At 37.4% G+C, this 24,150-nt stretch overlaps 1 protein-coding gene across 1 annotated transcript in view; it reads right to left on the reverse strand.

The window, feature by feature from the left end:
* Nucleotides 1-13,826: 13,826 nt before the first annotated feature.
* Nucleotides 13,827-24,150, reverse strand: part of APAF1 (apoptotic peptidase activating factor 1) — a 40,104-nt gene continuing 29,780 nt past the window's right edge. Inside the window, exons 21-27 of the mRNA XM_074902681.1 lie at nucleotides 22,677-22,802; nucleotides 22,188-22,313; nucleotides 20,409-20,528; nucleotides 19,954-20,079; nucleotides 19,038-19,163; nucleotides 18,465-18,611; nucleotides 13,827-15,446 (exon numbers count right to left, since the gene is read on the reverse strand). Coding sequence (XP_074758782.1) covers nucleotides 15,303-15,446; nucleotides 18,465-18,611; nucleotides 19,038-19,163; nucleotides 19,954-20,079; nucleotides 20,409-20,528; nucleotides 22,188-22,313; nucleotides 22,677-22,802 — 915 coding nt within the window. The 3' untranslated portion in view covers nucleotides 13,827-15,302. The remainder of the gene's footprint in view (nucleotides 15,447-18,464; nucleotides 18,612-19,037; nucleotides 19,164-19,953; nucleotides 20,080-20,408; nucleotides 20,529-22,187; nucleotides 22,314-22,676; nucleotides 22,803-24,150) is intronic.

Raw genomic sequence — 24,150 nt, forward strand, 5'->3', positions numbered from 1 at the left:
ATAAAATGAAGTTGTACAGTCCCAGTGCTTTGTGCATCATTTTATCATTGCTAAAGGAAATAAGGGGCCTGATCCAGAGGATACTGAAATCAGTGAAAGGTCCTGTCCTCCCCTTTCCCTGATTTCACTGGGCTTTGGATCTTGTCCCATGCAAACCCAGGCATTGCTGTGGAGACAGTTTTGGTTTAGAATACAGATTTTGTTTACAGATGGTAAATGCTTCATACTTTGTAGTCCTTAATTAACTGCTTCTTCAGTGCAATACTGAACTACTGACTTCCCATATTTAATCGCACCCTGTAAAGAATCAGGCAGGGAGTTATGTTAAAACACATTCACTTCAGGCACCAAAAGTACAAAGTGGCTGGATTTTCAGGCTATAAAACTGGGGCACCTCTTATGTATCTGAGTGAGTGACCCCTAAAATTAAAGTATGAGAGTGGAGCTGCAACACGACTCTAAGTAGATGTAAGGAAAAGTATTGAAACAACAGGAAGAACTGGCAACTTGGAAGAGGAATTTGATATAGGCTCATCAAAGAGTTGTCAAGCACGTAAGGGGGCACAGTAAGCAGCTGAACTGGTTTGGGAGAGATAATTGGGGCAAAAGAGACTGAGACAGATGAAAGACTGGTGGGGCAGGGAATGAGCGTAAAAAGTTTTGGGACACAATGAAGCAGTGAACAGTTGGAGCCCCCACAGCAGACATGACTTGAAACTGAAAGGAGAGATAAGAATTAACAAGCATAAGACACTTCTGAATTTGCAGAAACCGGGGATTTTAGAGCGACACATTTCCCTCACTAACTGATAGCAGTGTAAGCCAGTTGGAGAGAAGTCCATGCAGTCCCCATGGGACAGTGGTTCAGCATCCCTTTCTTCAGATCAAAAGAGACTTCTACAAACCTGCACTAACCCAAAGCAGTTATCATTTGTTCTTTAGTCCTTTTTGGTCAAGGTGACTGTCCATTCAAGTTCCTAGTATGCTGGAAGTGTATAGGCAGCAAGGGGACAATGGTCAGTCTTAAAATTGATGGTAGGAAAAAAGCCGGACACCTCCAAAAGATCAGAAAGTGAGGAAAATTTCTATTCTTGACCTCTTCTCAAGGTAAGAGGGAGGCAGAGGCAGTCAAGGAGAGTATCTGAAGAAAGTGGAGCATTTGGATGTTGCAAAACCAGTCTTGCAACAACTGTCTTACAGTGAGAGGGTGGAGAACAGACAAAAGGAGACATAATATGGAAGTAAGACTGAATTTGACATGAGAAGATAAGGAAATCAGAATCAAAGTGAGGTAAGTGTGGGTGACAAAGGATTTTGAGAATTATTTGGGTAGTGAGGGCTTTAATATGCAAGATTAAAAAACAACTGATGGGAGAAGACTTAAGGACTGTGGAGGTGGAGGGTTTCCTAAAGCAGATGTTGTATTTCAGACTGGACATGGTGACTCCTCCAACCTGGCCTGGTTTTTATTAAAAGCCAGAGGAGCTACTGCTCACAGCTGGCAGGAGGAGACTCTCGTCATATCTGGTTCTGGTATTCTGACAATAACTTTAAGAGAGGCTGCTTCTGCAGAACCACAGTGTTGCACATGCCTTGCAGTTTTAAGCCAATATCTCAGCATCAAAAACTTACATGGCCATGAAATGGTGACCACTGGGAAGGGAATTGGCCGATCATGAAGAAGGTTGTGTTAGTCCTTTGGAAAGGAAAGCAGCATGCTAGACAACTAATAACCTTTCACACCCAACTGTGAAATAATTTATAGCTTCCATTCTAGATTAAAACAGGCAGTTTGTGCCATGTGCAGAAGTCTCATTTAATTTTGCCCTAGATTTCTTTCAATGTGTGCTGTTCAGCTGTCCTGCTTCACACTTCGCTGGAGGATGATGTCTAAGATGTCATCAAGACAACAGTCTAGAAATAGTAACTTCAACTGTCTCCAAACTACCAGCCCAAAGAACAATTGACTATGAAGAAACTGTGTGGTAGAGACAAGCATTTAAGTAAAAGGCATGGCATAAGGATTAGAGACTATTTAGATGTGGGCACTTATCTAAGAAGCGGGATATCTGTTATCTCATGTAAAAAGGCCAGCTAAAGAGAGTGGGAGAAAAAAGGACTCTTGCTGGAAATATTGACAGGATTTTTAGCTCACTGAAAAGCACAGGGGATAACGCTCAGGCTTCTAATGAAAAGTAACTGTTTAGTGCTCTATAATTTCTTTAGGTGAACCAACATCTTTGCTTAACAAACTGACCATACTGCTATCAGGTCCACCCTTGAATACACTGGTTGTAGTTAACTTTCACACCTGTGAGCTGATAACCCAAGCTGGACAGAGGCTGATCACAAGCTCAGCTAACTGAAACAAACATACAAGGTTCAACATACAAGATTCACCTGCAGCCACGGTTCACACTAGGATGTAGATTTTGTGGAAGTGGTGGGTAATTTCCTTCCTGCTTACTAGACAGCCACACTCATCCTCATTACAATTCTGAATTCAACCAGCCCAAAAACCCCTGTCCTACGGAATAGGCAGAAAAGGGAAACTGGGGAAATGGCCTACAGTCCTTGCCTTTCAGGAAGTTGTACAATACCACAAGCAAACTTCTCTTCAGTCCTACTTAACATTTATATGCCTTTGCTAGTGCCACATCTTTGGAAGTCAGGTACCTAGATATCTTTGAGATTGTTGGTCTGCATGAAGTGGTAACAACTAGACAGACAAAAATGCTATCGGTATGTAAATGAGACAAAATTCTTTCTCACCTCTTGCCACCAAAACTAACTTTTTCTATCAATCAAGAAAGATTAATTCAAAACATTTTACAACCACATAAGAAAAAGTAAAGTTTAGACAGAAACTGAGGGCCTTAGTCTTCCTCCTCACACATAGAAAATATATCACAGATTTAATGTCATAAGCTCACTTAAATACATTACTTTTGGCATTTTTTTAAACAATTCCTACCTTCAAGTTATTAGAAGAATTGCTCAAATCCTCCAGATCCTTATCCAAAGCTAAATTTATTCTAATATGAAATCCTTTTAAAAAACAAAATGAAAAAATCATGCACAATATTAAGGATGGATCAAAGCTTGAAGGAACATGTCCAGATTTGATGGCAGTATATTTTTTACCATCTTTTCTAAACATGTAATAGAAAACCCAGAAAGTCAGAGTGAGACAAAGGAAATGGAAATATACTCCAGTATGGAGAATACCCAAAGAGCATTAACTTTATCCTATAGTGACACCACGAGGTAAAAAGAAATAGACTACACTAATTTTTCAATGCATTAGATACAGTGCAGTCTTCATTCTTCTGCTTGTGATTATTGGATAATGATAATAGCTAGGCTGCAGAATTAAGGGCTTGGGCATGTCATAAGCAAAAATATCCTCATATATATAATTAAGGCTAGCACTACTTATTTCTTGAGTTTATGTTGCAAAGAAAATTACTTTTTTTTTTCTTTGGTACCTTTATATATTTACACTGTTGTATACTGTCTGGAAGGTATCAGTGATGGATTAGGTGAACAACTGTGCACTGGAATTGAGTGAATCTACTGAAACTTTCAAGCAGTTGGGAATGCTGTGCATGAGTGAAGGCTAGTATGAAAAGAGGTTTAGATCATTCACCATGGCCATCTCTCTGCCACAGCCATTACATTTCACACAGCTATACTTTTGTAAAGCTTCAAGAATTACCTAGGCCAAATAGCTCAGACCTAGAAAATTAAACTGATTGCTACAAGAAGTAAAGAGACCACTAAGGTGTCTTCATTATCTCCAGCCCCTGATGTGGCAGGAAAGCCCTTAGGTGAGAAGTACCTAAGTAATTGCAGCTGGTGAAACACAGAGCCTGCCTTCTATACTACAGAAAATGATAGGGAAAGATACCCTTGCCAATCTGATTTGGGGGGAAATCTGTTGTCTAACCAGAAGTATAGTCATTACATGATGTCGTCTGGAAGGAAACTGCACTAAGAAAACAAAAAGATTAATATTTGTCTCACCTACAGGCACAGCTCACCTGTGTTCAATACCGCACTTGGTAAAGCATCTGATCTTAAAGGAAGGTGTAAAGATTTAAAGACCAAATAATACAGTACAAGAATGAAGATCTTGATGATCCACAGATGACCAACAAAACCCCAGAATCTTAATATTTAATTACAATCACTCTCCTAGCATGGACTATGCAGATTCAAGGCAAGAAACTTTATCAGAGAGTTTCTTAAATTACTTTCCATACTTATTTTTGGGTGAGACATGCAAAGCAAAGGAATAAAGATATTAGTTTATAATAATCCATAACATTTGGGGCATACAGAACACCTCGAAGCATTTAAGTAGAAACTGAATGTTTTTCTGAGATTTCTTGTTTAGACTCAATTTTGTGTAAAGTAGAAATTGAGAACTAATTCCCTTGCTTTACATGATTTTACAAGGTGTTTTTTAATTCCAGTCAATAAAGTTGTTATTCTTTTGTCATGTCAGCAAGGCTGAATTGTCCCACCTTTCTCCCACACTTCACTAATAGATCATTTCTCAGCTGTCTCTCCAATTCAGCAAAATAAATTCAACTCAAACTTTACACTGTGTGGTGGTTTGACCTTGGCTAAATGCCAGGTATCCACCAAGTCACTCTATCACTTTTTCCCCTTCCCCTAGTTTTCTCAAAAGGGCAAAGAGGGGAAGAAAATAAGATAAGGGGAAAAAAAAATACACACACACCCCCCCAACCTCTGTGGGTAAAACAAAAGCAGTTTTAATATAAGCAAAGCAAAGCAAAGGTCCGCATGCAGAAGCAAAAAAAAACAAACCAGATTTATTCTCTCCTTCCCATGAAGATGCGCTGTCGGGCCTTCTCAGGAGCAGGGCTCCCATACTCGTGGTGGTTGCCTCGGAGGACCAAGGGTGACCCCAGCCCCTTCCTCCTTTCTCCCAGCTTTGTACTGAGCAGACGTCACATGGTCTGGAATATCCCTTTGGTCAGTTCGGGTCAGCTGTCCTGGCTGTGTCCCCTCCCAAGATCTTGCCCACCCCGTCCCACTGGGGGGAAATGTCGGCAAGAGCCTTGGTGCTGTGTAAGCACTGCTCAGCAGCAGCCACATCACCAGGGTGCTACCAACACCCTGCCAGCTCCCAGCATAAACCACAGCACCGTGAGGGCTGCTGTAGGGGAAACCAATTCCAGCTCAGCCAGACCCGGTACATACTGCAAGACTTTTGCCCAGCCCATGGATCACTTTTTGTGGTCCTCTTCTAAATTTTGGTAGAATCCATTTTGCCATGAAATACAAATACCAGAGCTATATGCCCCACTCCAGCTGATGCCTTAATGAAGCACATAGATCTTTTCCTCCCTCCGTCAGATCTTCTTTATGTACCCACAAGCCATTTATGTACCACTGCAGACACCTTGGAGTTTGTATGGGTGATACTATCCACTTTCTTTTCCACACTGCCATTTCCAAGATGATCTCACTGGCATTCTTAAGTTCACTATGTATGGCAAAGATATACTTTGTCCATAAGGTAACAAATCATGCTGTTGGATGTTGAAAGCAGACACACATCATATTGTGATAGCTACTTATTCTTGCAATTCACTCTGTAGCCAATTTATATCATTTGCAGCATTATCATCAAAGGTTTTATAGATCATGGACACAAACATTAAATAACCCTATACCAACAATGTGACCCATATTTTAATTGATCTAATATGTTCTCTAACAGTGCTATAGAATAGAAGCTCTTTTAAAACAAAACTCTGTGTGATAATGAATTAAATTCCCTAAAGAAAATCAAAGTTTGTGTATTGACACTGATAGGTTAAAACAAAAAAAAAAAAAATCACAAGAAAAACAATTAGAAATCTGTCAGCAATCTTTGCTGAAACCAGTCTCTCTTAAGACCACAACAATCAGAAACACCCAGAAAAATGCTGTGATGTTCAGAGTGGGGTCTACTTTTCCATATAACCTTAAATTTGCCATTCCATTTCTTTACTCAGGGCTGACTTCAGGTCAGTAGTTGCCTTGGTCAATGGAATAAGCTGCTTTTTGTTAATTGCATAGGTTTAATGGCCTCTTTTTTACTTTGATTATTGATATTTCATTCATTGGTGTACAAAACCCCTATCACTATTTCTTATACTTTGCTCTGTAATTTACACTCTAAAATATCACAAACATCTCCTAATATATTCACCTGTGTTTCACTGCAGCTTCTACACCTCTTTTTAAGGGATGCCATGTAAGATAGCATCTCATTCAGCAGGTTTTTTCACATCTGCGAAACTGTGACTCCTTGGACCCCTTTCAATGATTCCCAGCTTTAACACCATCCTACATTACATCTATGTTCCCAACTACGCCAAAAATTGTTTTGCTGGAATTATTCCAAACCTGTACCTCCCTGAATGAGGTGAGACCCTGGTATACAAGGAATATACAAGCAAAGTACAACCAGTGTCACCTGGAAAACTGCTAATTTTTACATCTTGAATTTGATTTCATAATTTGATTTCATAAGGGTCTGCTTTTCAAGAACGTCTCTGCTGATCCAAAGCCAAGTGTGTGGGTGTTTTTCATCTTGCTGTAGTTGATTTAACTTGTAGAAAGGAGACTTAACTTCCTCTCTATATTTTCTCTGAATTACATAAACATTCCTGTGAACAAGTCAGTAAGAATTTATGACAGATTTAGAGCTGCCTGGTGATAATTTATGAGTACTTTATGTTGGCCTGATTACTGAAATGTTTGTTATATGGCTTCGCTTGTTTAACATAGCAAGAACCTGTCAGGAAAAAAAAACTCTGAAAGGGTAGGACAGATTAAGGTACCCAATTTTCAAACTCTTCTCAGTTCTTAAGGAAAAATGCCAGAATTATTTGAACAGCCTATTCAAACAGCCTTTAAAACTGGCTTAGAGGAAGAAAAACTAAAGTCCAAGAATCGGCAAGAGCAAAACTTGTTTTTCAAATGTAAAGCAAAAAGTGCTTAACTGTTAAAAACAGTACTGTTTCTGTCAGTCAATGTACAAACACCACCGTCATAATTACACCTTTTCCTTTAACATGCCACTGTTACTGGATTTTCCATGTCACTGATCTCTGACTGCAGTCACTTAAATCTTGTCTTTACATGCTCTGGGGAAGAATTTTGTAGTCCTCCCATTTGGACCAAGTCCGTGTGTTATGATACTTAATTCATCTGTTCTTGCTGTGAATTTGACTTTTGAAGTGGTTAGGAACTTTCAGTTTGTCTCTTCAAGGAATCTCAGCGGCCATGAACATACTGTCACCTCAGAAATAGCAAAAAATTCCTCAGTGTGGTCAATTCAATAGGGAAACCCATTTTGTTAGAGCTCAAACACTGCACAAAACACATTCAAAGCAGAAGATACACAAGCTCAAAGCCCCTCACTACTTGTCATAAATATCAATTCCAATTAGACATCCAAACTTTGCTTTTGTGAGAAAAAGAATATATCAAAGTTAAGACCTCTTGTATTTGCTAACTGCTCAAAGTATTCACTGATCAAATTCTCATTTTATGGATAGGTTCCTGCTTAACAAAACAAACACATGGACAAATACATAATATTATTCTAAAATAATTTCTAATCCATGACAGAACTCAAATTAGCATTAAAATAAGTAATGCAAAATGGAGGTACAAGCTGCATGAGATGGAGGCATTGTGGTTTAATTTTTGAAAAGCAGATGCAATTTGTATGCAAATAAAAAATAAAAAAATAAAGAAAAGATTAGCATTTTTAGAGCAATATGATGCATAATACACATATCTAACAGCTTGTTAAAGATAATTCTTTTTTCACTAATACATGCTGAAGAAACCAGAACACAAACTGAGAAAATGCTCCATTCCACAGAGCCACGTTGTGATAAAAGATAGTGAAGTACAATTTTGCTCCAGCAAATCTTCCCCTAACATTACCAATACTACAACCCTGAACAGTGGAACCCCCAGTTTGAAAGCAGGTTGACAGTAGTAACTAAGGATTAAATACAAGATGTAATGAAGGATAAAGCATCTGGAGAAACCACAGAGTGTAAAGAACTAATAAAAGTTTAAGAGGAAAATTAGACCATAACGTCAAGGAATAGACTTTTTTTCCATGTCTACCATAACCAGGAGTTTAATGCTTTGAACAAAGATCTTTCTGGTAAAAGGAGATAAAACAAACAAGCAGACTTTTTGCTTATTGCCTTCTATTGTGTTTAATCTATTTTTAACCAAATTTAAATGCTCAAGACACGCTATGAAGAAAATTACAGGTCACGTGTAGTTCAATTGAATTGTACCTGTCTCTGGCAGGTATTCACTGTTACTATCTTGCAGTGAAAAACAAACTATTCTTCCACAGTAAGTATGGCCACTTATCATTCTTCTTATTGAATGAGCGTGTACCCAGATCTATTTCAAACCCAGTGCTCCAGACTATAAAAAAAAAAGCTGTTGAGTCAGAACAGCAATTTAATAGCTGAATCAAAATAATATCTGCTCTAATTTTTAGAGTGAACAATCCCACAACTGTTTGGCTTTGAGAAATTACGAGTGCGACATCTGCAAGATATTTAAAATATTTCTTTAAACGTTTTGAAAATTCAGATGCACTCAGGTGACCTTTTTTCATGCTATTGTTAAACATACTCAGAGATAAAATTTAACCAATTTAATCTGTTCAAACTCTGAAACTGTTCCTCCTCACATTTCCCAATTCTGAAGTTTAAGTCACATATTGCTAAGACCCCTTCCACACATTTCATTCAATCCCATTTGTACAGATGAAAATATAAAATGCATAATTGCTATCCTGAACTGAATATAGATAAACTCCACAGCATATTGTAAGAAATCTTGCAAATACATTGAGAAATTTAGGAGTTCCCAACTTGTATATCTTAATTACTGTCTAACTGCTGAGTGTTCAAGCATCAATACATGACTAGTGGATTCAGACTGGATTCTTTAAAGCAAAGTATTTGATCTATATTTAGGGACAAATTTCCACTGACCTGTGTCTGTTTGTTCACCTATCCCTGCCACTACCCCCCAAAAAAAACCCCAACACAGAAACCTCAAAAAACCCTACCACAAACCAAAAACCGTTACAAAGACAAAAATAAACATTGCCAAATCTCAGGTTAAATATATGCCATTCTTCTCGTGTAGTGCTGTGAAACCAAAAGTATATTTTTCACTGTTTCCTTAATCTTTTTTTCCTGCACTGCTTCTGCCAAGGAGCTTATAAACATCAGTCAATACCGAACATAGTATTAATGGATGAATTTAAGTGGTTCTAACTGGAAAGCACAGAAAAAAATGTCCCTGTCACTGTGCCTCTGGGACCAGAAAACTTGCTCTCAGGACGTGACAAGACTAAGATTTCTTAGCACTGGAGTAAAAGTTTGAACCAGCAGGCTACAAAGTCTTAACACATATAAGCCTGATTATTGACTCTAGTGAGGAAGAGGAGTATGAACCAGTTATTACTATCTTTGGAGGCTATTACAGGCAAGTAATATGATTTTTAGAACTACAGGAAATCCCTGCTCATTTGCTAGAAAGTGTAAGTTATCTATAGAAATGAAATTTGCTATACAATTAGTAGAAACAATTAAAATACCCCATTGTTTTAGAAACGTGACTAATAAAACACCATTTTAAGAAGTTATTTTAAATATTAAGCATACTTTGTGTGCCTTTATGCATTAAAAATAAAACATGCTTTACCTATACATATTGTATTTACTTTTACACAGCTGGGTTGGGTAAATTTCTCTTTGCCTCATTTTGAGTCATTTTAAACAACATGATTTTCAAAATGTACCTGATTTCATCTTATTAGAGAAACTGAAGAAGACTTAAAAAAAAAAAAAAATCACAGAGGGACGCAAATAAACTGAGAGAAGTAAATAGAAGAAATGAAAAATACCACACAGATAAACACACAGAGTCTATTTGTGGCATCTTAAGTACTCAGGTGATCCCCCTTGAGTACAGAACAAGATCCTCTCTAGCCTGAAGGACTTGAATCTAACTGTTCTCAGAGCAGTTGTCATATGTACAACATATGATTTGTTAAATGCAAACAAGCACAGGCAGCTAATTCATTAACATTCAGGCCCCAAGAGAGAAACTGCCTATTGAAACACTTACAAACTACTTTAGCTTTCTCATTCTCCTGAATAAACATACACACGCCACTTGAATAATTCAGCTAGTCCAACTATCACACAGTTGTGCTATATCCCACAAGTATAACTGTAGGAGATTATATAGGAAGTGCTGAAGTTGTCAGTAACACATGCACACTGAAAATCTTACTCCTTTATACTCACTGGATCTTTCAGGATGCACCCTAACAGCCCGGCCTAGGCCTCTTTTAAACCTAGTTGCAAGGTTTCTCATAAAAAGCTCCCTTAGAAGAAAGACATTCAGTAAGTTAATTTGGAAAATAACCCTCAAAACCCAAGAAAACCCAACACCCCTCCTTCAAACCCACTGCTCCCACCATCCTGTAAAAAAACCCACAAAAACACACCAACATGCAAAGACATGGATAGTAGCATGCTGCACAGCTGCTTTGGAAGTGCTGAAAAATACAGGTCAAACTACTGCAGAGTTCATGCCACAAACAAGCCCAGTTTCAGCTTAACATCTTACTGCATATTGGCAGGGCCAGTGGTTGTGTCCCATTCCTAGTTTGAAAGAGCAAAGTGAAACTGAGCACAGAAAATCATACTGAAAGTGTTCTGAGTATCTGGCACCATCCCTGTTCTCCAAAGAGTAAGGTTCATTTGGCTTCTGCACTTCTTAAAATCACAACAGAAATACAGTGTTCCAAGTTGTCAGAGCTCTTGGGCATCATCACCACCACCTATGAGCCCAGATAAATTTGTATCTTCATAGTAGACAGAAGAAGGAAGAAAGCAAGATGTGGACAAATACACCTGAGTGTGTGCTGCCAGAGGGGAACACCAGAAAGCATCTCTCAGCTGCAAGGCTGACACTTGCACTCCTCAGCACTTCCACAGCATCTGTACTTGTTATGAAGGAGAAAGGGCAACGAAACAGTTTGGTAAGGGGTGCATGTTCTACTAGCAACTGGAAGAACATACCTGAATTCTCTGTGACTTACTGGTATTCTGGATTTAGTGGCTTCTTGAAGATGGGGCAGAGTGGTCTCCCTGCAATGTTCTGTGCCTGGAGGGCAGAAGGAAGTACCTGAGTCAGACTGCTTTCTCAGACTGACCTTCCCCTGACACCTGCAAAGGCATCAGCGTCTGTAAAGCACCTCAGGAGAGCAGACACAAGGACAGGGGCTCTGTTGAAGGTAGATACAACCCGGGGAACTGGGTCCCATACAGAGATTTCACTAAATTAAAAATTGGGGAAAAAATTACAAATTTGCACAGCATTCTGTAATAAGGAGTTTAACTGCATCATTTTCTAGGGGAGGCTGAATAATTTTGGGGTGGAGGATGTTTCTCTACTGGCAACAGGTTACCAGTTTCAGCTCTACCCACACACTCCAGCACAAGAGATCTATAAACCCTTACATGGAAAAATCTCAGGCAATAACTGCATAGTTCTATTTCAAATGACTGCATAAGGTAAGAGAGGGGGAAGAGAACCATTGTAGTTAAAGGAATGGTACAATTCAAGGCAATATAGCATCCTCTTGAGCAGCTGTATTGCATGTGCGTATAGCTACTTGTTAATAAAGGAAAGCGGAAAAAAGATTTGTGAAGGAGCTGTAGGTCTAATTGCCAAAGTGAAGAGGCTCAAAACTTCTACAGAAACTGATAGGCATTATTAATAGGAAGCGTACCTAAAAATTGTTTACACAAAAACATATCATAATTTCAGAACTAGTTAAAATTGGTAATGCTCATTATTTACATTTGAATGCAGATTCAATTTGATCTGGCATTACAAGAGATAATGGAAGCACTAATGTTCAATCTACATAAAAATTGCTTCTGGACAAACTTTTTTTCCTTCAAAATACATCTAACATCAAAGAGAACAGCTAAATCTGATGACACGGCGGACTTAATTTTTTATTACAGTAAACTGTCTTAACCTTCTTAAATATTTTAAATTTAAAAAGTTGCTGTCTTGGTTGGCCCCTTTTAAAACAAATTTTCATTTAAATTTCGTTATCCTCTTCCTGCAAATCATATCTAGTTGGCTCTCCAGACTTTCTCATTGCTATTTCTTGTCTACCACCTCGGCTACAAAGACTTACAGCCAACTCCATACATTTGCACATGAACACAACCATCCTGACTCTATTATCACCACCTTCTATGAAGCACAGCTTCCTCAGTTCCAGCAACAAGTATAATGCTGCTGTGTTGTCATTCTTGCAGAATAATTCAAGAATGCACCACTTACCTCACATTTCTTTGAGCTTCTGTGTTACCTGCTTCCTACTCACTTCAAAATTGCATTAGTTTATGAACTCTACTCATACACCATTCATTTTCTTCCTTAAACCATGATCAGTTTTTCCTATCATCAGTTTCATTACTGTTGTCACAAAAGACAACTTTCTGCCCTGGTTCCTCACATGAAACATTTATCTATCTTTTTACCTAGTTGGGTCTCTAAATTCAGGTCATCATGGTTCTGTGCAGTAAGGACAGGACAGCCTATGCAATTGAGGGACACTGTTCTGAGAGGAGCTTCCTGCTCCTTGAATCTTCAGCTATTCAAGGTGGGTACTGATGAGGGCTCTACAAACCTCACAGTAGGGGCAACTCCATCCTGAACATTGCAACACCAAGCTGTGTGGGGCAGCTGACACCCTGGAGGGAAGGGATCCGCCATCCAGAGGTACCTGGACAGGCTTGAGAGGTGGGACCGTGCAAACATCATGAAGTTCAACAAGGCCAAGTGCAAGGTCCTGCGTGTAGGCTGGGCAATCCCAAGCAGGCTGGGTGATGAGTGGATTGAGAGCAGCCCTGCGGAGAAGGACTTGGGAGCATTTGTGGACGAAAAACTGAGTATGAGCCAACGATGTGCACTCACAGCCCAGAAAGCCAACTGTATCCTGAGCTGTATCAAGAGAAGTGTGGCCAGCAAGTCGAGGGAGGTGATTCCCTCCCTCTATGCTGCTCTTGTAAGACCCCACCTGGAGTACTGTGTCAAGCTCTGGGGCCCCCAACATAAGGACAGGACCTGCTCAGGTGAGTCCAGAGGAGGGCTATGAAGATGACCATGGGTCTGAAGCACCTCCCCTATGTTCAGCCTGGAGAAAAGGCTCTGGGAGAGACCTTATAGCAGCTTTCCAGTACCTAAAAGGGGGCCTACAGGAAAACTGGAGAGAGACGTTTTACAAGGACATGTAGTGATAGGACAAGGGGTAATGGCCTTAAGCTGGAGGGGGGCAGATTTAGATTAGCTATAAGGAAGAAATTCTTCACTGTGAGGGTGGTGAGACACTGGCACAGGTTGCCCAGAGAAGTCGTGGCTGCCCCCTCCCTGGAAATGTTCAAGGCCAGGTTAAACGGGGCTTTGAGCAACCTGGTCTAGTGGAAGGTGTCCCTGACCACAGCAGGGGGTTGGAACTAGATGATCTTTAAGGTCTCTTCCAACTCAAACCATTCTCTGATAAGATTCTACGTTCCAAGACTTCAGTTTCGCTTTGTTCACTCTTTCCTCTGTCCTCATATTTAACACTGTTGCTTACCTGTCAAAGTATTTTTGATGTAGTTTGTAAAGCAGCATTATGTTTAGATTGAAAATAAAACCAACACTGGTTTGGCCAACATTGCCCAGATTATCTTTATTGAATGCTGTACATACTTAGAATACAAAACATCATATTTTTTGTATTGAATTTCTTCTCTTTACATTTCTGCCAGCAGTACTTTGATTATACTGACCTGTATTCAATAGCACCTTAGAAATGGTGGAATTTCAGGTTAAAAAAGAGGAAAAACTGGTGATTGTCAAAACCAAGAAAATACTAAGAATGTATATTAAATCTTCTGAAATGCACACAAAAAATACTAAAAGTGAGGATTTTATTATTCAGTACCAGTTGAGACATTTGCTAATGTACTTTTTACAATCAAGTACTTAGGAGTGTTCTACACTGTAGCTGCCAACTACAAAAATATAAAAATCATGATATTAATGCTTGTGCAGTTGCTCATAGCAGTTGAGATGCAATTTACTAGAGCAAGGCTTACAAGGTACCTAGGAAAAATTGATATCTAATTATTCAAAAAAGATATGTCAAGTACAAAACATCAACATTTCTACCCTATATTGAGCCTATAAATAGATTGTAAAAACTGGAAGAAAAAAAAAATTAAAAAATCACATATTACCAGGCAAGAGATCCCTGTGCGTAGAATTCTATGTAAACAAAGCCAACAACAGTAAAATGTCTCCACAGTATAAACTGAATGCTAATTCCTAAAATAAAAATAACTGAATTTCACATCTCCTTATATTTTTCAATATATACCTTCTAAACTACTTCCCTTCTCAGTTTAGATGGTTAGCTGTATTCATCTTTTGACTGGAAATGTGGCACAATCTCTTCCACTTCAATTGCAATATCCTTTCAGATTTTGCCGTGAGAAAACAAGACTCAAGATGTTTCCCTTAATAGGAACAGCTCATATGCGTTACAATGCACTTTATCTCCATGAGGTTAGAAGCATGAAGGTTCTTACCACAAGTGGGAAGCACTGCTGCTGTAAACCGAACAGCTACTCGATTTGTTTTGAACATCAAGCACAAAGACAGCTAGTTTCATTTTTCAAACAAAGGATGTCCCTGATTCTTTTTATTCTGTACTAAATGAAAATCCTTGCATCACAGTAAAAAGAAATTTTTTTTTCATCTTACACAGTTACGTTCATGGCTAGAGAGCATTTAGCCATCAGCCTTAGCACAAAATACAATTTCAAAGTATTGTATTCCTATTATTTCTTCACTGCTATTAATATTAATTTCAATTAATTTGAATAAATCTTAATACAATTTCCTTACAAAAATCAGAAGCAACATACTTAAGATGCAAATCAAGACTTAAGGATTATAACAATGCTTATTAAAAACAAGATTAAATGCCAGTTCATTTGAAAAAACATGAATATACATAAATATACATGAAACCATCATGAATTCACAATGAAATACAATTCACAGCTTAATGAGTGTCAGACATTTAGCAGAATTTTGTTTCTAGCTTAAAAAATGAATTATCTTTGCAGTGCTCAGCACATAAATCACAACTTCTGTAACACATAAAGAATACCAAGATTATCAACAGTCACATACACTTTGAAATTAGGGGACACATGTATTGACTTGAGGTTTGTTCCATTTGTGTAGAACGTTTGTAAGGATTCTCCAGTAGTTACATTCCACCACTGTAAAAAATAACAATGCTTTCAGTTAGCTAAAGGAAGATTAGAATAAATTCTATAAAAAGGTTTAGCATGGCAAGCCCAGTTGACTGCTTTCCCCATAGGAATTAAAAATAAAAATACAACCGATCTTAAGTAGAAAATGTTTAGGATCAGTTATTAGAGGTATAAGACTTTCAGATGAAAGGAAACTTCAAAAAGACTGAAACTGTTCAGTTTCAGCAAAGCATACAAAATAATACATTCAGGCCCCTTACCCCATCAAAAAAAATGCAATCAATTGATGTAAATAGTAACATCTTCAAAATTTAATATATGGGTTTTTATATAGCCAAATGAATACATGAAACACATTGCCAGACAATATAACTTAAACTATAGCTGGACTCAAGAGGATCAATCATGTACACATTGGAAACCATCTGCAGTTTTGTTAGCAGACAGACTTCAGTGAGATTAAAATACTTTTTTTTTTAGAATATACAGTAAGCACTAATAACAAAAACAGAGAAACCTTCAACCATCGATTTACTCCATGAACATAGATTGAAATTTCACATTTCTCAGAAAAACTGTAGACAAATGCAAAATTGAACCAAACGCAATCCAGTGCAAAGCCATTGATTGTTTCAATAAGAAGTCTACCCTCTATTCTTCCAGCATTTGAGTGCGATAGCAAAATACTGAAACAGCCTACCTTCAGCTTTGATCATCTATAAAAGCAGGTGGTATTAGTACTTTTTAGCTTACTCATCTCATGAAAAGTGTAACGTTATAGTTGTGTACATAATACAGATTTGCAACTACACATCTATAATGTTCTGATTAAAAACACCTTTCCTAAAGTGTCTGTTATTTGATGGAGACCAAGGAAAAAAAAAAAAAAAAAAAACACAACAAACAACAAATGGATGTTAATTAGCTCTTGAATCTTTGTTGGTGCATAAATGATCAGGTGCCGGGTCAGTGGGTACCACTCACATAGCAAGTTCATACATAGTATGAACTTATACATAGTACACAACAGTACATAGCTGGATGCACCTTACCTATGAATGACTCATTTGTTTAAAGTTATTTTCCACGTAACTATACAATCCAACTCAGTCCAGTCAAACTCCTGAAATGTTTTAGACTCTCACTGACTAGTATCTTGTTACAAAAAGGGTGCGTGTGTGTGTGTGTGTGTGTTTCCATGCACATCATACACATCCATCTGTAGATCTTGAAAGAAAAGCAGAAATACAATACTTTGAGAAGACATGGTGATGAATCTGGTCCAAACAACTAGACAAAGGCAAATGCCATACCCATTTTCACAAAGGACAAAGATGATGCTGGGAACTACAGGTCAGTAATCTTCACTCCAGTGTCTGAGATTATTATGGAACAAGTTTTCTGGAGGTCATTTCAAGTCATGTGAAGGACAAGAAGGTGATGATTAACAACTAGCACAGATTTACCAAAGGTAAATCATGCTGAACCAACCAACTGACTTCTATTGACAATAACAGTGGCTCTGTAAACAGCATAGCAAGAGCAATGGATTTAACCAAGCCTTTAACATGGTTTCCCATCATGTCCCTGTAGTCAAAATGAAGAGATAAAGACTGGATGGGTGGAACACAAGGTAGGTGACAAACTGCGTGGACTGACAGATTCAGAAAGTACTAGTCAGCAGTTCAGTCACTATGTGTTGAGCCCCACCCTAGTACAAGACAGACACTGACAAACTGGAGCATGGTCAGCACATGGTCACTGAGATGGCTGGACACCTAGAACACATCTCATAGAAGAGAGAGACAGAGCACTGAATTTGTTTAGCCTGAAGAAAAGGCAACTGACTGTTTGCTGTCTTGAACTATCAAAAGGACAGTTACAGATGACAGTCTGACTCTCCTCTCAGGGCCCAGAGGCGCCCCTGTTGGAGTGAGGGACAAAACTTGATGGGGCAAGGCTCTAAGCAACTTCACCTAACTGCAAACTGTGTCTAGCAGGGGGCTGGACTAGTTTGAGTTCCAGAAGTTCCCAACATCCTAAATCATTCTATGACTCCAAGAAGCATCACAACACCATATTGTGTAACCACAAGACAAAATGGGAAGGAAGCTAGAAACAGAATACATGTCTTGTTCCTTAATATGAAATGAACATTAAAAGATGTTTTCAATGCCAAACTAGAAAATTCAGGGGTCTTTGTTAAATAGTTACTAATTGACTTCAAAGAGTTAGTCTGGTAGCATGTCTAAACGCTGACCAACCATCGACTAACCCCCAGCACTCTGAGATGATAAATCCACGACCTGTCATTTCAGATATACACACAATTTCTACTAACAAGTATTACATGAAGGAAAAAAAGAAATAAACTCATACAAAATTTACAGATATGAAGAACCAATTCACAGACTCAAAGAAAGAACGCTTCTTCTCTTCCCCGAAATCATATGCCCATATGTCTGAACCAATGAAAGACTGATGAAGATCTGATTTCCTCAGTTTCAACATGCTCTCTTCCAAAGATTACTTATAGAATGTATTTCAAGGCAGAAAATTATCACTTGCAATTCCTTTTGAATTTCTTTTCGAAAAAATTTAAAATTCTGTATCTTTAAAAAAAAAACCCAACTCTGACATAAAGCATTTTTTTGCTCATTATAAAGAACTTAACTGCTGCTGAAATTGAGTGGATATTAAGGCAGACAAAAATGACTGGGAACTTTAATATTAAAGAAGTTAATGAAGGACGTTGCTAATAAAAATCTGAAGCTAGTAAAAATGGAATATATGGCATTCAAAAACAAGCTCCAAGTTTGAAGTCGAAATTCTCAAGAGACCTTTATAGGCAACTTTCAGATTTGAGAAGAACTGAGAAGTGTTAGTCACGAAAATGGAGTAGCTTTGTATTAAGTAAAATGTTTCAGGTTTGTTTCTTTTAATTAGTCTGCATTTTCCTTTAGAATTATCAGAGTATTGCCATTCAATTAGTATGTTAGAAGATTTTATTATTTCAAGGCTTACCTTAAGATAGCCTCCAGATGACACAAGCATTTTACTATCAGGAGAAAATGAGAGGTCTGTTACCCAACCACCATGTGTTGGTTCTCCTTCATCTACAGTAACTGGGGAACAGAAGTGAAGTAATGCACCTGTTAAAATGTCCCAAATCTAAAAGAGAGAGAAGATTATGTATGTAAGTAAACTTAACAGGGAAAAAAAAAATCTCAAGTAAAGAAAGCTGACATGTACTGTTTTACATTAGAGAAAAAAAAAGCCTTGTAAATAAGCATTCTACTTGAAATGATGGAATAATCCAAAAAATGAATTCTCCTCTTAGAATTGTATCATACATGGAGGACTTAATCACACATGCAATTTGCAGAATTATTAGTAAATCATGTAAACCAGATCCTCAGCATTCATGGAACATGTATCTATCAATATGATTACAAACTACTGTCTCATGTGGCTAACTTTGCTATTTTCAACTTCTCAATGTTCACCGCAATGCAGAACACAAACTATGAGAATTCTTCTGTCTGTGAACTGACTATCAACTGAATTATAAAACAAACAGCAAGGTTAAAGCAGTACCCTTATTTCTCCTTTGTCATCTCCAGTGGCCAGTAATTTGTTATTATGAGAGAAAGTACAACACCGCACGCAGGCTTCATGACCTTTCAGGTCATGAAGAACAGACGAACTTTCAAAGCTCCATATCTAAATGAAAAACATTACAGAGGAATGAAAAAGATAAGTTCAAAACCAAACATAACTTCTTTCTAAAATGGCATTGGTCTTCAAATTTATGTAAGACTTTTTCAATATATGCACATATGTGTGTGCATTTATGTATGTATTATACTGGAGTCTGTTTTTCTTTTTATTATCTGAATCACACAAGAATGCATTTTCTACAAGTTACTGAACTAACTGCAAGCATTTTTTTTGAGTATTAATGAAACTGATTCATTGAGAAGAAAGTTTAATAGAAACTTCTGTTCATAGAAAAAGGATTCATCAGTCAATTTAAAGGTGTATTTTAAAAATCTAATGGGACACTTTAGAAATCTAATAGGGCATCCCCAGAATATTAAACACGTCACTTCTTTTTGCACCTTACCTCTGAACAGGAATACCAGAGCCTATGGGCAGCACTTTCACTGAAAGTTTCAGTAATTTTTCTTAACTTAGGTTTTCAAATTAAGAATATTAGGCTATTAACAAATCAATACAGAGAACTAAACAAAGTGTTCTGCACAAACTTGTGCATTAAATGTCCATTTTATTTGTACAGAAGTCACCAGGACAGCCTCAAGTTATATCCAAGATCAGTTGTGAATGACTAACGGCTTTAGAAACATGTTCACAGACACAAGAAATTTAATACCAGAAATAGAATAGGATAACTTAAATAATCACCAGGTACCTCAGAATAAAAAAAATAGAGAAACATTTCAGGTGATGCAAATAAGACATCATATTTATCTTTGTACAGAAAGTAACCCACCTTTGCAGTTTTGTCAGCAGAAGTAGATGAAAGTTTACTGCCATCAGGTGAAACAGCACAGGAAAGAACAGTACCTCCATGGCAAGCAAAATCTTTTTCAGTGTTTCCAGTAGTGATATTCCAAACCTACCAAATATACAGGAAAAAAAGGTTACCTTTGTAACACTGTAAAAGGTTAAGACACCTGTGTCTTAGACAACAATATATAAGATAAAACTCAGCTACAGAGTTCTAATATAGCCAACATTTTGTTATACTTACTGGTACAGTTAAAATACAAAAGTGTAAATCTTACAATTTTGCATTTTCTATTTCTAGTGTCTTAAAAGTCAGTTTACACTTTAGGATCAATTCAATAAAATGTGTGTCAACACAAAGTGCAGGAAATACCAAATGTTAGAAAAGACAGTAAAATGTATTTTACACAATTTGTCAATTCATAGCCTTTTATTTACCTTAACAGTTCCATCAAATGACCAAGAAAGAAGTTTTGAATTTTCCAGAAGTCTAAAATCCTTGATTGCTTCCTTGTGCCCCCTTAGAAACACACATTCACTCAACTGCCAATTCCATACCTAATCATAAAGATGGAATACTTTTTAACAAAAAATTTAATGGCAGACATAAGTTAAAAAAATCAATCAGTTCATTCTTCTTAACTCACAGGAATAATAAAAAGTTCTTACAGAGGTGGCAACTAATTAAAAGGTTAGATATTGAAGATATCCACAGTAGAGATGCTGAAGATTGAGGATGCAATAGTATTTAATAGTCAATCTGTGAGAGAGTTCCCTATAATACACGCATAATCTATTTTTCAAAGTGAATTTGGTGCTTAAAATTCACTAGTAATTTAAAAGGAAAAAGTAAACCAATAATTTTCTAGGCACCCTAAAAGTTTTGGGGTTTGAACCTTTGATTATTGCAACAAACAGACGTCTGTCATCTGGCAGACCTCAGATTTTCCATGCTTAAATTAACTTTCTTTTATATTTTTAAAGCGTATTTTTAATGAAATGCCATTTTGCTTTGCATTCTTACAACAAAATAACACTTCTTTGTTAATTCAGCTACTAATTCACTGAACACTGAAGAAGTGTAATTTTATTTTACAGAAGCTATTAGGCATCAATTTAATGTAAATTACAATGATTTAATAGTTTTCAAATTAAAAGGTTTTCTGCATCAAAGGAAGAACAGAAAGCAAGAGATGTTCCGATGACAATCCCGGAGGTTTAACGGAAGCACTGTCCACTAGAGGGAGCTGAGGACCCAAAAGAAAAGGTACCCACGTTATACATGAAAGAAGGATCCAAAAGCCAATAAACTGGTCGGCACTGCTTAACTGGCCACAGTGATTGCGCCCAAGCTAGCTTCAGATTGAAACAAAGTGGGATGCTGCATAGGTTACATGTGTATCAGCAAGTAGGTAGAACACTAATTTTGGAACAGATCTGGTGAGCAAAACAGTGCTGAGGACCAGCACCCATATGTGTTCTGGAGGTTTTACTTCAAACCACCTCAAGTTTGGTTGTGTGGGCTGAATGCTCATTAGTAGCTGGAGTACATGTTCTAGTTCAGGAATCCTGTCAGCATGCCTGCAATTGCTCTGCAGTGCAAACTAAACCACAGCAAGCATAAACAACCAGGACACACTTCAAAAGTGCATACCTGACGTGAGTCAAAATTCTAATAGAGACACACAACAGAACGCTTCTCTGGAGTCACTCTACCTTTCTGAGAGGCAGAGCTTATTAATTTAAGGCTACATCAGTGTAGCCTTTCTATTTCTAGATAATATCTGTACTCAGCACTGTACTGGACTAGGTGGATGCACTAGCCCACTCAGAGACAGGTCTTTTTAGCTCATTCCTTCAGTGTAAGCAAGCCCACTGACAGACCTACCATATATAGCCAGATCTGGGTCACATCCCAAACCCTTCACTTCTGCAATCAGAACTGTTGAGTTACCTTGCTTGAAAATTAATGTTCTCTTCACCCATCTTAAAGGAGTTGGTGCCTTTCTATCATCCACAGCATTAAAAATAGAAATTGTGTAATATGCATTACCACATAAGGTATAAATAGAAGCCAACACTTTCCCGTCCCTTGCCCCAAGATGGAGCAATACAGAATACAGCAGTCATTTACTGAGTTTACATTATCTATAGCATAAAATATCTTTTTTAATAAATTGCAAATTACAACATAATCTTTTAAAATATCTTCCAAACCTGTATAACTGAATCATGAGCACTTGAAATGAGAGTCTGACAATCAGATGTAAATCGACAATGCTGCACGGATGTCCTGTAAGCCTCCCGGGACTTCAAAACTTTCCCATCCAACAGCTGTAATACCTTTATAATGAAGAATACAATAACAAAATGCAATTTATTTTACATACTTGAGAAAAAGGAAGAAAAGAACATGCAAATTCTTTTTTTAAAATAACACGATTGTAAACACATGATTGTCAGTCAATGGATTGGAACAACCAAAAATTTGTATTAGTTTAGTCCTTGGTAAAAGGAAATTTAGAACTACATTACTAGCACGACCTTTAAATTACTGTTATTTAGGCATGACTCAAAAATGTAAAAAAACCCAAGTACTATGTTTATTATTGTACAAAGTCATTCAAATGACATTCCTTTAAAAAGAAAAAGCACTAAGAAGGGTGTTTTCCTACTATTCTTAAAATCAGATATAGGATTTAATACCTTTATCGTTCCACTCTCCTGTCCAAAAGCTGCAAATTTAAGATCTTCACTTAAGCAGCAGCAGGAAATGGGGGATTCTTGAGCTGCTGTCTGCATAATAACGTTGTCTGTATTTCCACAGAGAAGCTGCAAGATAGCAAGTTAATGATGTCATTACAATATTTTAAAATTTAAACTTAGATAAATTACAATACAGATCTAAGAATACTAAAGAGAACAGTTTAACAGTTTCAAACTTTGAATTATAAGGATCAGTTACTTTCATAAACCAATTACTTTGAAGGTCAGTGTAGATATCTTCATGGAATGCTCTCTGAACAGGACAAGTTTGCAGAAGGAAACTCATCTCAGTATTAGCCATCTTTTTAAAGTTTGACTACAGAAAAGAGTAATTCAAAATGTTACTCCTAAATTTCAAAAGCCATATAGCAAGCTCCACACTCAAATTCACCTTGACAGAGAGATTCTACAGCTCATGCCAAATGGAGCATAAAATACTTTAAGTGCAACCTCTAACCGTGACTTTAAACGTATTAGCGTACACAATACACCAAATATCAACTCAGTACCACCATCATTATCTGCACAGTGTCCCTCAGTGCAGGGCAGCAGAATCCTACCTATACATCTAACACTAAGAATTCACTGCTTTCACAGTCCAGAACAAAGTCATTCCTATTCAGATGCTGCTTTAGGCTAAACACCTGAAATACCTACCTCATGGCCAAAGATATGACATTGGCCATTTTGTGTGTTAATGTGCAATTAGTTTGCATAAGCAGCATTCTGCAACAAATATGAAAGTGTTTGCACTTTTAAACAGTTACAATGAAGTAGAAGCATAATCTGAATGAATTGTATTGCCTTTACTTCAAAGAAAATCCTATCAACTAATTTTATTTGATGTGGTAGAGAATCATGATATAAAAATGAAGATGTGCATGCATTTGCTATCATGGAATGGAAAAATATATTTTGGATGTTGGTGTACTTACTACATGGTGGGAGGGTCCACAGTAATAAGACTGTATCCACTGTCAGTATGTTCTTTAAGACAGAAAAGATCCCATGCTCTCCTAAGGCTATAGGCAGACACAGGCTCACACCTTTCATTCCCCCAATTTGAGGTGATTCCTTTAGCTATCACACAGTAGTTCTGATGTGTTATGTACATGTGCTGTGTGACACCTGGTCTATACATGCTGCATGCACTACACATTGCTGTGCACATCTGTTTTACTGATCGAGGGTGCCAATTAAACTCAAGACACCAGAGTGAAAAGAGTAGGCTTATTTTACTGTTAATATTTAAAGGATATAATCAAGTAATACAGAAAATAAGCTGTAAGAAAAATATAGAATAGAACACTTAATTATTACTACATACAACTAATTATAGAAAATAAAAATAAGCAAGGCAATGCACCTAATCAGTACTAGATGATGGGGACAATAGTGATTAAGAAAGATACAT

Source organism: Athene noctua, chromosome 3 (genome assembly GCF_965140245.1).
Source record: "Athene noctua chromosome 3, bAthNoc1.hap1.1, whole genome shotgun sequence".
In the NCBI taxonomy this organism is placed as follows: Eukaryota; Metazoa; Chordata; class Aves; order Strigiformes; family Strigidae; genus Athene; species Athene noctua.